The sequence below is a fragment of the Babylonia areolata genome, chromosome 24, assembly GCF_041734735.1.
Source record: "Babylonia areolata isolate BAREFJ2019XMU chromosome 24, ASM4173473v1, whole genome shotgun sequence".
Classification (NCBI taxonomy): domain Eukaryota; kingdom Metazoa; phylum Mollusca; class Gastropoda; order Neogastropoda; family Buccinidae; genus Babylonia; species Babylonia areolata.
In genome coordinates, this window is record NC_134899.1 from 7,725,187 (window position 1) to 7,738,665 (window position 13,479).

Below are 13,479 nucleotides of genomic sequence, written 5' to 3' on the forward strand. Positions count from 1 at the left end.
ACCAATGCTTATATTTTTACAGTCCTATCAATCCAAATCACATTTTTGCACACCATCTGAAACTAATGTTTGTAGAACCCAAGGTTGTGTCTGGAAACCAAAAATTATATCTGTCTAAAGTAGCCCAAGTCAATTAGTGTTTCAAACTTTTCTTGTCTTCCATCACCACTTTCTGGTTCTGATGAATCTTAGTAAATGACCAGATATGACCAGTTATAATTGTACTTCTGTTAGATTCTTCAGTAATGTTGAGATGTAGTTCCAGTGGTAAGTGGTCTGATTCAGTCCTGTCTACAACCCCCAGTTGACCATACTCCAAAACAAAAGCAAAAAGGTCTTCAGAAACAAGGAAATAATCAACCACACTATATCCTGATTTTGATATGAATGTATAGCGACCACTTGAGAAAGTCCATGACTTAAAACAGTGTCTCCCCATCATCTTTAGCTACCTTTAATCTCACATCAATTATTATTATTTTGTACCCCTGTTAGATCAGTAGAATACCAAAAGAGGCTATACAAAGAACCGAATAAACTGACTAGTTACGTGTCAGAAAATGGATTGACTCTGCAGACAGAAAATCTTGCATGGTTCTGTTCTATCCTGGTTAAACACAGATACAATACGTACTTTTGAAATAGTTGGGTCAGTGACTGAATATAAACAAGTCGTCAAATTCCTTTCATCAAAACTGACATGGAATTTACATTTGGAATACCTCTTGACGAAGGCTGGAAAAAGCCCCAACTTACTTAAGATCGTAAGCAAGCAACGCCAGGGTCAAAATACTTCTGTACTGATACATCTAGCAACAACACTATTATTTTCAAAGCCAATCTATGTACAAGAGAGATTCTTTTCTACGCCAAAGTACATGCTGAAAAATTTATAAAGTGTGGATAGTAAAGCATATAAGCTTGCTATTAGTGTTCCAGTTCATGCTTCAACTTTTTTTTTTTTTAATGTACAAACAAATTGAAACATTACCATTTGAAGAATAGATGAAACTTGCATCAGCAAAGTATGTCTTGAGAAGTACAACAGTGCAAAAGTAAAATACTGCTGAGATCAGTTTAAAATCAAACTTTCATTTCCCTAAAAGAGCACAGTTTGTTTACTCCCTTACAACTTTAGGTTCTTATACCTCTGGCATTTTTAAGACATCAGGAGTAAACCCAAATCAGACTGCCCCTCGGTTATCATACATGACTATGCCTAAATGGGATAAAAAGCTGAAGGCACTGCTCTCTCTGCTTTTGTTGAATCTCACATTTAAGAAAACTATCCAAGTCACCTTAAGGTAAATACAGGTGGTTCACTACTTGAAAACAAACCAGGCAGGGATAGCATTTATAATTCCATGAATAAAAGTAGAGATCAAAGTACCTTTACGGTATGGTTTGGTCTATTGAGCGCACTGGTATATAAGCCGCACCCACTAAAGTTTGAAAAAAATTGAACTTCATACACACATAAGCCGCACTGGCTTATAAGCCGCACTTATTACCGGTACCAAAACACATACCGATACTACAGAAAAGCTGTCAATACTGTAGGTTATGAAATAAACACAGGTGGAAACAACACAGAGAAAAGCAAGCGAAAATACTGCTAGTGCCACACACACACACAAATAAACACAACGAAAATAAGATCCATAATTTAGGGATAGTCAAATTTATTCATGTCGTCCTGCTCACTGAATCCACTGAAATCTTCATCTTCAGTGTCTGAGTTGAAGAGAACCAGCGCAGCTTTCTCCGCCATCTTGTCACTGACTTCAGCCTCACTTTCACTTGATGAACATGAACGCAAGGTGGAGGTCGCTGCTGGTTCGTCATTTGCACTGTTGTCTGCTAGGTCAATCGCCTTCAATTTGAAGGCTGCATCATAGGCATTTTGTCGCGTTTTCGGCATGATGAGGGTGTGCTCTTGAGTAGAGTAGACCTGAATGCTGATCTGAAGGCTTTAATGTGTGCGGATTTGATTTTTAAATCATGAACAGTTAGCACACTAACCTGAAGCTCATCCAAAAATTCATGGACAGAAATCATGATTTTGGTGAGTTGAACTTGAAGTGAAGCTTAGAACAGACAAGAACATGACACTTCCGAGATCGTTAAAATCCTCAAATAAGCCACATCATTTTATTAGCCGCAGAGGTTCAAGCTGGGGGAAAAAGTCGCGGCTTATAGACCGAACTTTACGGTACTATCTTTTTGGTAGTAAAGATGTTTCCACATTCAAAGCAGAATTTATGGCGATATTAATGGGTCTAGATCATTATTCAGTTCAGTTGCTATCTTGTGTCAATTTTAAATCAGTATTACAAACATGAAAATCATTTAATTTGAAAATAAACGGATGACTCATAACAGAAATTTGTCATGTAATTCATTTTTTGATGATTCATATTATAAAGATTAATTTTTGTTGGATCCCTTGGATTGTGGGAAATGAGCGGGTGAATCCATGTGCAAAAAAAATGTGCATTTGATATTCACAAAGATACTTAAATTCCATTGCATTAACATTAATAGAAGTTTATTATTTAATGGAGAAAACCTGCTGGAATCATGTCAATAAACAAAGTGGGATCTGAAAATACTAACTATAGCTTGTGCAAAATTGATTGTATCTTTTCTTCTGAAACAAAAGGATATTACAGTAGCAGAAGGCTATCCAATCAAATATACAGACTATGACTGGATGCTATAAAAACAAAATTTACTTCAAAAGTGATTTGCATTTGTGGTTATGCAACTACCCCCATGCATATGTCCCACCATGTTTCTCCTCTCTTTCAGTCTCTCCACTGGTTGCCTGTTTCTGATCGAATAGACTATAAGCTATCCACTCTGACCTTTTCTGCAGTCAACGGATCTGGCCCCAAGTATCTTTCTGAACTCATCCATATCTATACCCCGTCTCGCCAGCTCCGTTCTTCCTCTGATACTCGACTTCTCAGGATACCTCACGTCAGAAGTAAGACCTATGGACACAGATCGTTTTCTTTTCAATCGCCAAAGACGTGGAACAAGCTCCCTGATAACCTCCGTCACTCTGATTCCCTCGCATCTTTTAAATCTCGTCTCAAAACTCACCTTTTCCCTCAGCAATAAGTTCAATTGTGGCAGGTCCACTTCTTTTTCGTTAGGTGTGCTTGACTATGTGTGTATACATATGTATGTGTACATAACTACATGCATGTATATGAATGTGTATTGTGTGTGCGTGTGTTTATGTAAGCTTGTGCCTGCCTATGTGTGCGTATGTGTTAGGGTAGCTGTTAGATACACATGTATGTTGAAATGTATGTATGCAGTGTGTGTGCGTGTGTGTGTGTGTGTGTGTGTGTGTGTGTGTGTGTGTGGTCACATTTTGGTGTGTGTATGTAACATAGATATAATGTTTTATGTTATCAAAAGCGTTTTTGTAAAGCACCTAGAGCAGATTTCTGGATAGTGTGCTATATAAGTATCCATTATTATTATTATTATCATATTATCTGTGAATGCAAACAGATGAAAACATTTTTACCCATTCATTCACAAAATCTGTAGTTAAGCATTTGCTTCCATTGCAAATGTTCAACATGACAATCAGCTTATGTTTGAAATACTTCAGAGTTAAATTAGGATCCTCATTGGCTCTCTGTTGTAGTTTTACTGCTTGAATAGTTAGTATGCTCTTTTATTTTGTTCATACCTTTTTATGCAAACTGAGGAGAGAGAGGAATAGAGTAAGTAATGATGACATGAGGCATGGGTGTGATGGGGAAGGGGATGGGTTTTCATCTAAAATCATAATTGTGGACAGGCATTAAACAAAAGAACACACACACACACACACACACACACTCTCACTCACTCACTCACTCATGCACGCACGCACGCACGCACACACACAGATACCCAAATCTGTGTAATTACATTGACTCACTTTGTTAGCATGAGCCAAAAATGTGATGCAGTACAATTCCAAATAATGCAGTGGAACACAATACAGTATTTTTCTCTTAACAATGACTGGCAGAGCAAGAGAAAACTTTCCATATTGATATGATTAAACAGGCTGATAATGATCTATGCATACTGACAGAGATGCAGTGGTTTCACAGGTGGCTCATTTCATCTTCACTCTTTGCAGCTGTACCCTGAAGTGCCTCTGACATCATCAGTGATAGAGATCTTCTTCATCTCCCTGTTCATCCTGCTGATGCTGGGGCTGCGCATCCTGACACGCTTTGTGAACTACATCACTTTCATGACCACCAAGTTCCTGCTCAGTATCTTCCTCCTCTTCTTCTACTTCCGTTTCATGGCCATGGCCATGCCCATCAGTCCCACCTTAGGACCCATGCTTGTTAGCATCATCACCATGGTAGGTTGGCAGGCTTTTGGCTTCACTTTGCTGCTTGTCAGATTAGTTGGCAGGTGGTTGGGGAGTGGGGGTAGGGGGTGAAATTGTGGTGAGGTGAGGGGAATTATGAAGGTGGTTTGATGGGGCTGTAGAGGATTTCAGAACCATTCCCATTGTTACCATGAATGTGTTTGACTGGATTTGGATTGAATTTCTCAAGGACCTGAGACAAGAGTCCAGATGGGTCCGGACTTTTCTTTGGCAATGTTAAATCAGTGATGTTATTTCAGTTTTAAAACAGCAACGCTAGTGCTTTTGTATCTTTAATGTTTTTCATATTCCTGTACGTTCTTTACATCACGTATTGTTAAACACGCTGAAAGCCACAGGGAGAGGTACTGAACTTTCTTAACATTGGCTTGAGAGGAAAAGGAGGGACTAAGCTGTATGTCTTCTATTTGTGTATTTTGTGAAAACATAAATGATTAAAACAATCAGCTGTTTGTATATATTAACCATGAACTAAATGGCGTGTGTTGGTTTCAGATAAGGAAGGATTTCAGCAACTGGATGAAGCTGTTTTTCATGGTGTTGGTGTCTGGGGCAGTGACAATTCAGGCAACAATATATCCCTACTATCCTCTTGGTGTTGAGTCACTTCGGAAAGCCTTTTCAAGAGCCATCTTTGGCCTGTTTTTGACCAAGATTGATGACCTGAATGGTGAGATGAATATTTGTGTGTGTGTGTGTGTGTGTGTGTGTGACTGGGTGTGTCTGTGTTTATAAAATATACAAGCATATCTTCATATGTAACATTCCTTCTTGGTTGATCATTGACAGCAGAGCAAGGACCATCTTTACATCAAGAGACTTAATTGCTGATCTTCATTTATCCCAAGATGCCTGGTGGGTAAAGGTTGGAGATTTTTATGATCGCTCAGGTCAACATACGTGCAGACCTGCTAGTGCCTGAACCCCCTGTGTGTATACGGCAAGCAGAAGATCAAATACCCATGTTAAAGATCATGTAATCCATGTCAGTCTTCAGTGGGGTATGGAAACAAGAACATACCCAGCATGCACACCCCCCAAAACAGAGTATGGCTGCCAACATGGCGGCGTAAGTTTCAGTTTCAGTTTCAGTAGCTCAGGGAGTTCGGACAAATCCATATACGCTACACCACATCTGCCAGGCAGATGCCTGACCAGCAGTGTATCCCAACGCGCTTAGTCAGGCCTTGAGAAAAAAAAGAAGAAGAAAAAAAAGAAAAAAAGAAAAAAAAAAAAGAGCTACTACTACTACTACTACTAATATGTATAAAGCGCAAAAACTTGATGAAGTCAACTATAAGTGTGAAAAAAAAGAAAAAAGACAACAATGGTGATAAATGAGCAAATAAATGTTAAAAAAAAAAAAAAAAAAAAATGTAGACACACATTCACACATACATGCACATATGCATAACAGATATGCACCAAACATGCAGTTTCACAGGTATGAAAGCACAGTCAAATACACATAAACATACATGAGCCCCAACACACACACACACACACACACACACACACACACACACACACATTACCCTGCACCCCATCTACCCCCCTCCTCCACACACTCATTTCTAGGCTACGTATCGCAGCTTCCACGGCACACACACACACACACACACACACACACACACACTCACACTCACACACAGAGGCACACTTACTTGTACAAGCACACACACATACACCCATATCCCCCACCCCCAACCTCACACACATATATACAAAGATATATATGCACACCCGCACGTTCCAGTATTAAAATGTTCAGTACTGCTGCAAAGTCTGCAGACACAAGAAACTGTGAATACAGTATGGAGTCTCTGGTGGCACACACATGACTTGAAGAGAGCAGAAGGGTGTGAATCAGTGGGGTTGTAGTGTGCAATTGTGGCAAGGTGTCTTGAATTGACCATGATGTCTGTTTGGGGTGGTTCTTTCAGATATACCCATAGATGAACTTGAGTGCAGGATGAAATCTGTGGTTCAGTTCATTAGATTTAAAGAGTTCTGGTCTGTGCAGGGTTGAGATGCCAAAACATATATCAACAAATTTGCTGAAGATTTGATTTTTAATTAGTTTTATAAAATGGTGACAGCAACATGTCAGGACAAACCGTATTGTCTTTTTGTGTACACATATGGGTTATGTATATGTGCAGGTAACAAGAGCTGTTCCTTTTACTATAATTATGACGAGGTCAAGTACTGCAGTGGTAAGTGTGCATGTGTGTGTGTGTGTGTGTGTGTGTGTGTGTACACATACAAGTGTGTGCTTGGGAATGTATGTCCACTTGTGTGTCTGCATATGCAATGCAATGATGCAATGACATTTTATTGAATAAACATGCATGTTCATTTCAGGCTGCACTCTCCACAAATAAGTTGGATAAGAATAGAAAATTGGATTCTAGATGTCTGCATATGCAGGTGTGTGTGTGCGTGTGTGTGTGTGTGTGTGTGTGTGTGCAGGGCAGTACTGCAGAGAGTGTCTTTGCCTTTTGCAGACATAACCTGTTCTGTATGCCACCTCACAAACAGCAGCCTCAATGACCACCTCACCAGATTCATCTTCAAGGGCAGGTTGCAAAGGCTAGAAACGTTCATTGTAAACAGTACATACTGTCCATAGGAATACCCCAAGACATGTCCACTGTGCAAAATCCAGTTCAGTACCAATTCGCATGCACCGAACTGTTGCAGATGACTACAGGGTCTGTACAGAGATTATATAGCTGTCTTCGAGAACCAGCTTATCTCTCTAGACAATGTTGCCAGTGTTGACAGGAGCAGACCTGACCTGTGCCTTCTTGATAGCGTTCATCGTATAAGTCACAAACCCTTTAGATGCCTTTCTTGACCAGTGCTTTGCTACCAAAGCATATTTGACAAGTAGATGCCACTGTGTCTAACATGAAAAGATGCTGGCTTTTACACAAAAATCGTGTTCATTATTGGATCACTTGGGACAGTACACAGAAAGGTGGTTCCAGAGCTGATGCGGATGGGGTTACCCAAGTTACAAAGTCAAAGTCTCAAGAAATAACTCATTGTATTTTTCATGACTGGGTCACGAAGGGCCTGGCAGAGGCGGAGTTGTTTGATCAACAGACGACAGCAACAACAAATGATCTGAACAATCGTCCTGCTTGCAGCTTATGCCATGTATGATTGTGTGCAAGTGGGAAGGGGAGGGGTGCTGAAGTTCATCGGGTTGTGAAGGAGGGTGCCTATGTTTGCGTGAGTGTACATGTGTGTGTGTGTGTGTGTGTGTGTGTGTGTGTGTGTGTGTGCGTGAATGGTTCAGTGATTTGGCCAAAGGTCTATTTCAGTGGATGAGCCCATATGCAGTAACATTTGTTAGCATACACACATAATGTACATATAGACACCCAAAAGAAAAAAATATATAGAGTAAGAACTCTGTGGCCTGTATGATTCAAATGAAAAACATTTTTGGTCTCTTTCCAGGTTCAGGACTCAAAAATAGTGAGTAAATCTGAGTGTATGTATGCATAGGATTGTGTGTGTGTGTGTGTGTGTGTGTGTTTGCTTGCTTACAGAGAGTAAAGTTACTGATTTAGATGATATACATTGTGTTTGATAAATTTGATATTTTTGTGAATGTATGTATGTGCATTTAAGAGTGAGAGAAAGAGAGAAGAGAGAGATGGGACGAACTGTCTTTGATTGTTAACAGCAACAGGTATATGTAAGCATATGTGTGTTTTTGTATGTGCATACATTGCTACATGAGCAGGACTATTAATAATAATAATAATGATAATGTATGTTTATGTAGCGCCCATTCTCTCTAAGAGCTCAGGGCGCTTTACATGAAAGAAAATATTATAGATTACATAAATCATTCATGACTACTCTTTCTCAAAACCCCTCCCTCTCCCCCACTCTTCCTTTCCCACTCTTCACGTATCCAAAGTGAGTTGGCATGGATGGTGTTGGAGAAGAAGGAAGCTGAGAGTGCTTATAGATAGGTTTTAAAAAGATGAGTTTTTAGTGATGAGCGAAAAGCAGAGGTAGAATCAGATGCACAGAAGGTTGTTCCAGATATTAAGAGCAGCAAAGAAGAAAAAACATTCACCATGCTGTTGATAATTAACCCTTTTGCACTCATACCAGGAACAGCTTGGAGCTAGCTTGATATCATATGGGGAGGCCTTGAAATGAAGGGAAAAATCTCTATGATAGTCCATTGAGGTGTCACCACTATTTGGAGTTTGGTGCTTGTTACACTCATGGATAAAGGAAAGGACCTGAGCCCATTAACTTGTGAATGAATCTGACCAAATTTCACAATTGCTGCTAAAGCACATTCTACTGAAATCTACAGAATGATTGACGGGATGATACTGGAATGGGATCAAATACTAGAGAATGAAAAATATGAAGGTGAGGAGCTTGCTGATAAGACAGAGATTGTTGTATGTGATAAAGGAGGTGAAGAAAATGGAGGAAAGTGATCCAAAATATGATGAACTGCTAATGCTGCAAACCTCATGGCACCATACAGCTCAGCCAGCTTCTCTGACCATGTTACAATGCATGGTTGTATGAACTCACCTGCCAAACATCATAATTCTAGAGATTCATATATGATGGAGTCTCCTGGCGGACGATGGATGAGTAGGCAGGCAGGCAGACTTATCTGTCGGTGTGTGTCCTCATATGGGAGAAGAGGCCGATTCTGGATGCGCAGCACTTCCCACAGGTATTGCAAGGGAAAGCCCTGCTTCCTTTGCTCACGCTTCTCCTTAATGGCCAGCGTTCTCTCGTTTTCAAACATCTTTATGCCACTAGAGCACAGCATCCTCCAGCGAGAACGGTCAGGGGCATCAGTTTCCCAGGAAGCGATATCTATGTCACAGGCTTTCAGGTTTGTCTTCAAGGTGTCCTTGAAGCGCTTGCAGGGTCTTCCAAGTTTGCAGTGGCCTTCCTTCAGCTCGCCATACAAGAGCATCTTCGAGATCCTGCTGTCTGTCATGTGGACAACGTGTCCTGTCCAACGTAGCTGGCACTGGATCAGCAGGCTTTTGATGCTAGGCAGGCCACTCCTCTCTAGGTCCTGGAGGCTGGAGACCCTGTCTTGCCACTTTATGCCGAGGATCTTTCGTAGGCATCTCTGGTGAAACTGCTCAAGTTGTTGAATGTGACGGCAATATGTCGTCCATGTTTCACAGCAGTACAACAAGGTGGTCAGCACAACAGCTCTGTAGGTTTTGATTTTGGTGCTGAGCCTGATGCCTTTGTTGTTCCACAGCCTGTTGTTGAGTCTGCCAAAGGCGGAGCTGGCCTTGGTGATGCGTAGCGTCACTTCTGCATCAAGGGCTCCGTTGCTGCATAGGGTGCTGTCCAGGTAGTAAAAACTTGTTGACTGACTTGATCTCTGTGTCATCGATCTTGATTGCAGGTGGGGAGGAGGCACTGGCATTCTGTGAGCTAGCTGGTTGATACATGTACTCAGTCTTGCTGAGGCTGATGGTGAGTCCAAAGCACCTGCAGGAGGTTGAGAACCTGTCCATAATGAACTGCATGCCCTCATGGGTTTGTGCAGCAAGCGCGCAGTGCCCGTGCGGTCAAACACCTTGGACCTAGCGTGGAGTCACCGCAAGTTGAAAAGTTTGCCACCTGCATGCCATCGTGGAATGACGCAATCAGCTGGTTTAGGCTCTCTGGGAAGCCGGACTTTAGGAGGATCTTCCACAGACATGCAGGTCTGATGTTCATCTTGCTGCGTACCAGGCGATGGTCTGACCAAGACTGCTCCTCTCATGCATCGTGTAATGGAAACATCACCTCTGTCCCTCAGCCGGACAATCACATATTCCAGCATGTGCCACTGCTTGGAGCGGGGGTGCATCCATGTGTTTTTGTACTTGTCCGCTTGTTGGAAGAGGGTGTTGGTGATGGTCAGTCCATGCTGTGCGCAGAGTGAGAGCAAAAGCAGTCCGTTGGAGTTGCACTTGCCACTGCCATGCTGTCCTAGGATTTTTGGCCACGAGGAGAAGTCCACGCCAATGCGGGCATTGAAATCCCAAAGGATGATCAGCCTGTCCTTTCTGTCTACCGCTGAAATGATGCAGCTGAGCTCCTCGTAGAAGGCTTCTTTGATGTCATCAGGGTTGGTCATCATCGGGGCAGCAGCTGATGACTGTGGCGAGGCGATCCTCAGACAGCTTCAGACACAGGGTCATCAGCCTATTGTTTATCCCACATGGAAGGCTGTCAAGCTGTTGTGCAAGTTTGGTTCATATGGCAAAGCCCATGCCTGAGGTTCTTGGGGTGCCTTCTGGCTTCCCAATGCAGTAGAAGGTGTAGCCCCCTCCAAATTCCTCCAGCTGGGTTTCACCGGCAAACCTGGTTTCGCTCAGGGCTGCTATGTCCACCTGGCAGCGATCAAGCATTCTAGCAATGAACACTGTGCGCCTTTCTGGTCTGTCGTCTATGTCCAAAAGGGTGCGAACATTCCAGGCACCCAGAGTCAGGGCATGACTCCTGGTTCTTTTCTTCTGTTGTTTTCGACCGCTAGTGTTGGATGTCCAAGTAGGTGCGGTTTCCTACTAGGTACTAGGCGAGGCAGGCTTTGTTAGGGATCCTTTTATCTCCCCTTCCCCATGTGGGGAGAGCAGTGCTGTCCCTAAAAAGGGCTGCTCTGACGCTGTGGGAGGATAAGGGCACCGCATCTGCCCCAGTTTACGGCGGACGACCATCACCCCACAGCTGCCTGCGTGCAGAGTTGTGACTAGGAACTGCCAGCAGCATCCTCTGCCTGTCCCCGTTACCACTTCTCCATCGCCGCAGGGCTTGGGAAAGCTGGGTGTTGAAGGGCTAGCTCGTCGTTCCGACATTAGCCTGGCTGCCTGACCAGCACAGGTGACTTTTTTTTTTTTAGTGAAGAAGAGTTGTGTAGTCCCTTCCCCACTCTCTCGCCTACCGACGCTCAGAGTCCCACAGGTGCAGATACTGCCACCTGTAGAACAGCCTTGGCAGGTGCAGGTTTTTTCTTCGGAGTTCCGTCTCCTAGGAGGACTTCCAGCCAAGGATAAGAGCTCCCCCTGCCCTTTGGTCATCCTCTTATGCCTTCACAGCACTTGGGAAAGGTTTCTTCCTCCACCTGGTCCGTTGTTTGGAGATTTAACATGCGGCAAGTAGTACTGGGTTACATTGTACCAGTAGCAAGGGCTATGCCCCTGACCTGACATGTGGTTCATATATACATCTGTGGTAAGTTATGAATTATGCACATCCATTTTGAGAGTAAGACTACAACAAGAATATGAAAGTAGGTGTTTCATTTCAGAGAATCCAAATGCAAGAGGGATTAAAAAAAAAAAAAGAAAAAGAAAAGAAAGATCTCTCTCTCTCTCTCTCTCTCTCTCTCTATATATATATATATATGTCATATGATCAAGATATGAAATGTGAAACTCAGGAAGTGTGTGAATTTTAACAGCCCAGCACACAGACAAGTTTGACATTCAACGTACATGACACTGAACGGTTTCTGTGACAAATCATTGACGCTGTGAGTCCTGTGTAACAAAAATGAAGATTCCTTTTTAGGTTTGTTTTCTTTTTTTGTTAGATATTATGAGGATGCTTGCACAGTGGTTTATGAATTTATAAAGAAAGGTAAATTTTTGCAGAGACTATTGAAGAAATGCTATATACATGTCCTCATGGGAGTCTGCTCAACTACGCAGTCGTGATACCCTACCTTATGAATGCCAAGCTCATCTTCATCACTCTGATCTATGCCATGTTTGCGTAAGTTTTACGCTTTTCATTTTTATTGATTTATTAGCATATGCTTTGAGAAGAAATTGTTGATATGTGCATTCTAAATTTAATTCTTTCTCATGAATCTTTAAATTAGAATAGTTCTTGTACATATGCATATGTTAGAGAAATGTATGCAGCTTACTATAATGCTAGATGTTTTAAATTTTTTTTTTATTATTGTATTTTGAATACTGTGTACTATGAAATGAGTCTTATCACCATTTGTAATTCTGCATCAGAGAAAAATAAATCTTTGCATCCAAGTTCTCTTCTGTTTTCTTAATCGATATTAACCAGTTGAGTGCCTGTAAGATTTCAGTTGACGTCCTGCAAAAAGTGAAGCCATAGTGCCTATGAGGTATCCACTGACATCCTCCATGCATTTTGATTTGTCCTTCATCGGAGATTGGTACAATGAACATTAACAGACTCTGAATGGTTTGTTTAATGTGTCTGGATTATAGTCATACTATTTTAGTGAGCATTCGTCAGGTGAAGACACCTTTTTCTCAATAATGATTTGCTAACCGGACACTTGGAGTGTGCGTGTAAAGAGTGTTTGCCTGACATGCCAAAAAGTCATCAGACATTTTGTAAAGTGAAGACAGTGGTCCCAGTCAGCAGATTTACACAGCTTAGCTAGCTGTACTGATGATTATATGTGAGCATGGTAATGACAGATGGATCTGTCTTGTTTTATGATTGGTTCACACTCAAAGGTGATGACAACAATAGTGACAAAAATGACAGCAACATTCGACACTTTCCTCAGTCCATCTATCCAGTCAGAGACATCCTTTCTGAGTGAGTGACCATGACTGACAGTGAAGGCGTGGTACTCTCACATAATTTGAGATGACGGGGAGGAGAGAGAGAGGAGTAGTGTAAGACAGTAGGATGAAGGCCAGACAGAGGGTAGGGGAAGAGGGCTTGTCCTGTACCTGTCAGTTAGTTGTCTTTTCACAGCTATCAGCTGCCAGGAATGGCAACAGTCAAACATCCATGATTTTCTTCAAATCCAGGCTTTACAGACAATAGACAAAAATCACATGCTTTTTACATTTTCACACTTTTTGAAACTGATCAGTAGACCGATTTCTTTATAAAGGAAACAGACCGGATGCACAGCTGACACTTTGTCGGATTAGTTACAACCAGGAGGAAGGGAATATTATCCAAGGTGTAAAAAACCAAAAAAAAAAAAAGCTTTACGGCTCACTTTCTGAGAACCTGATTGATTTCTTATCTTGATCAAACCCATG

At 41.8% G+C, this 13,479-nt stretch overlaps 1 protein-coding gene across 1 annotated transcript in view; it reads left to right on the forward strand.

The window, feature by feature from the left end:
- The window catches only part of LOC143299022 (transient receptor potential cation channel subfamily M member-like 2), a 90,253-nt gene that overhangs the window by 52,553 nt on the left and 24,221 nt on the right, over positions 1 to 13,479 (forward strand). Inside the window, exons 19-23 of the mRNA XM_076612099.1 lie at positions 4,154 to 4,387; positions 4,913 to 5,087; positions 6,580 to 6,633; positions 7,889 to 7,906; positions 12,082 to 12,202. Of these exons, the coding sequence (XP_076468214.1) occupies positions 4,154 to 4,387; positions 4,913 to 5,087; positions 6,580 to 6,633; positions 7,889 to 7,906; positions 12,082 to 12,202 (602 nt within the window). The remainder of the gene's footprint in view (positions 1 to 4,153; positions 4,388 to 4,912; positions 5,088 to 6,579; positions 6,634 to 7,888; positions 7,907 to 12,081; positions 12,203 to 13,479) is intronic.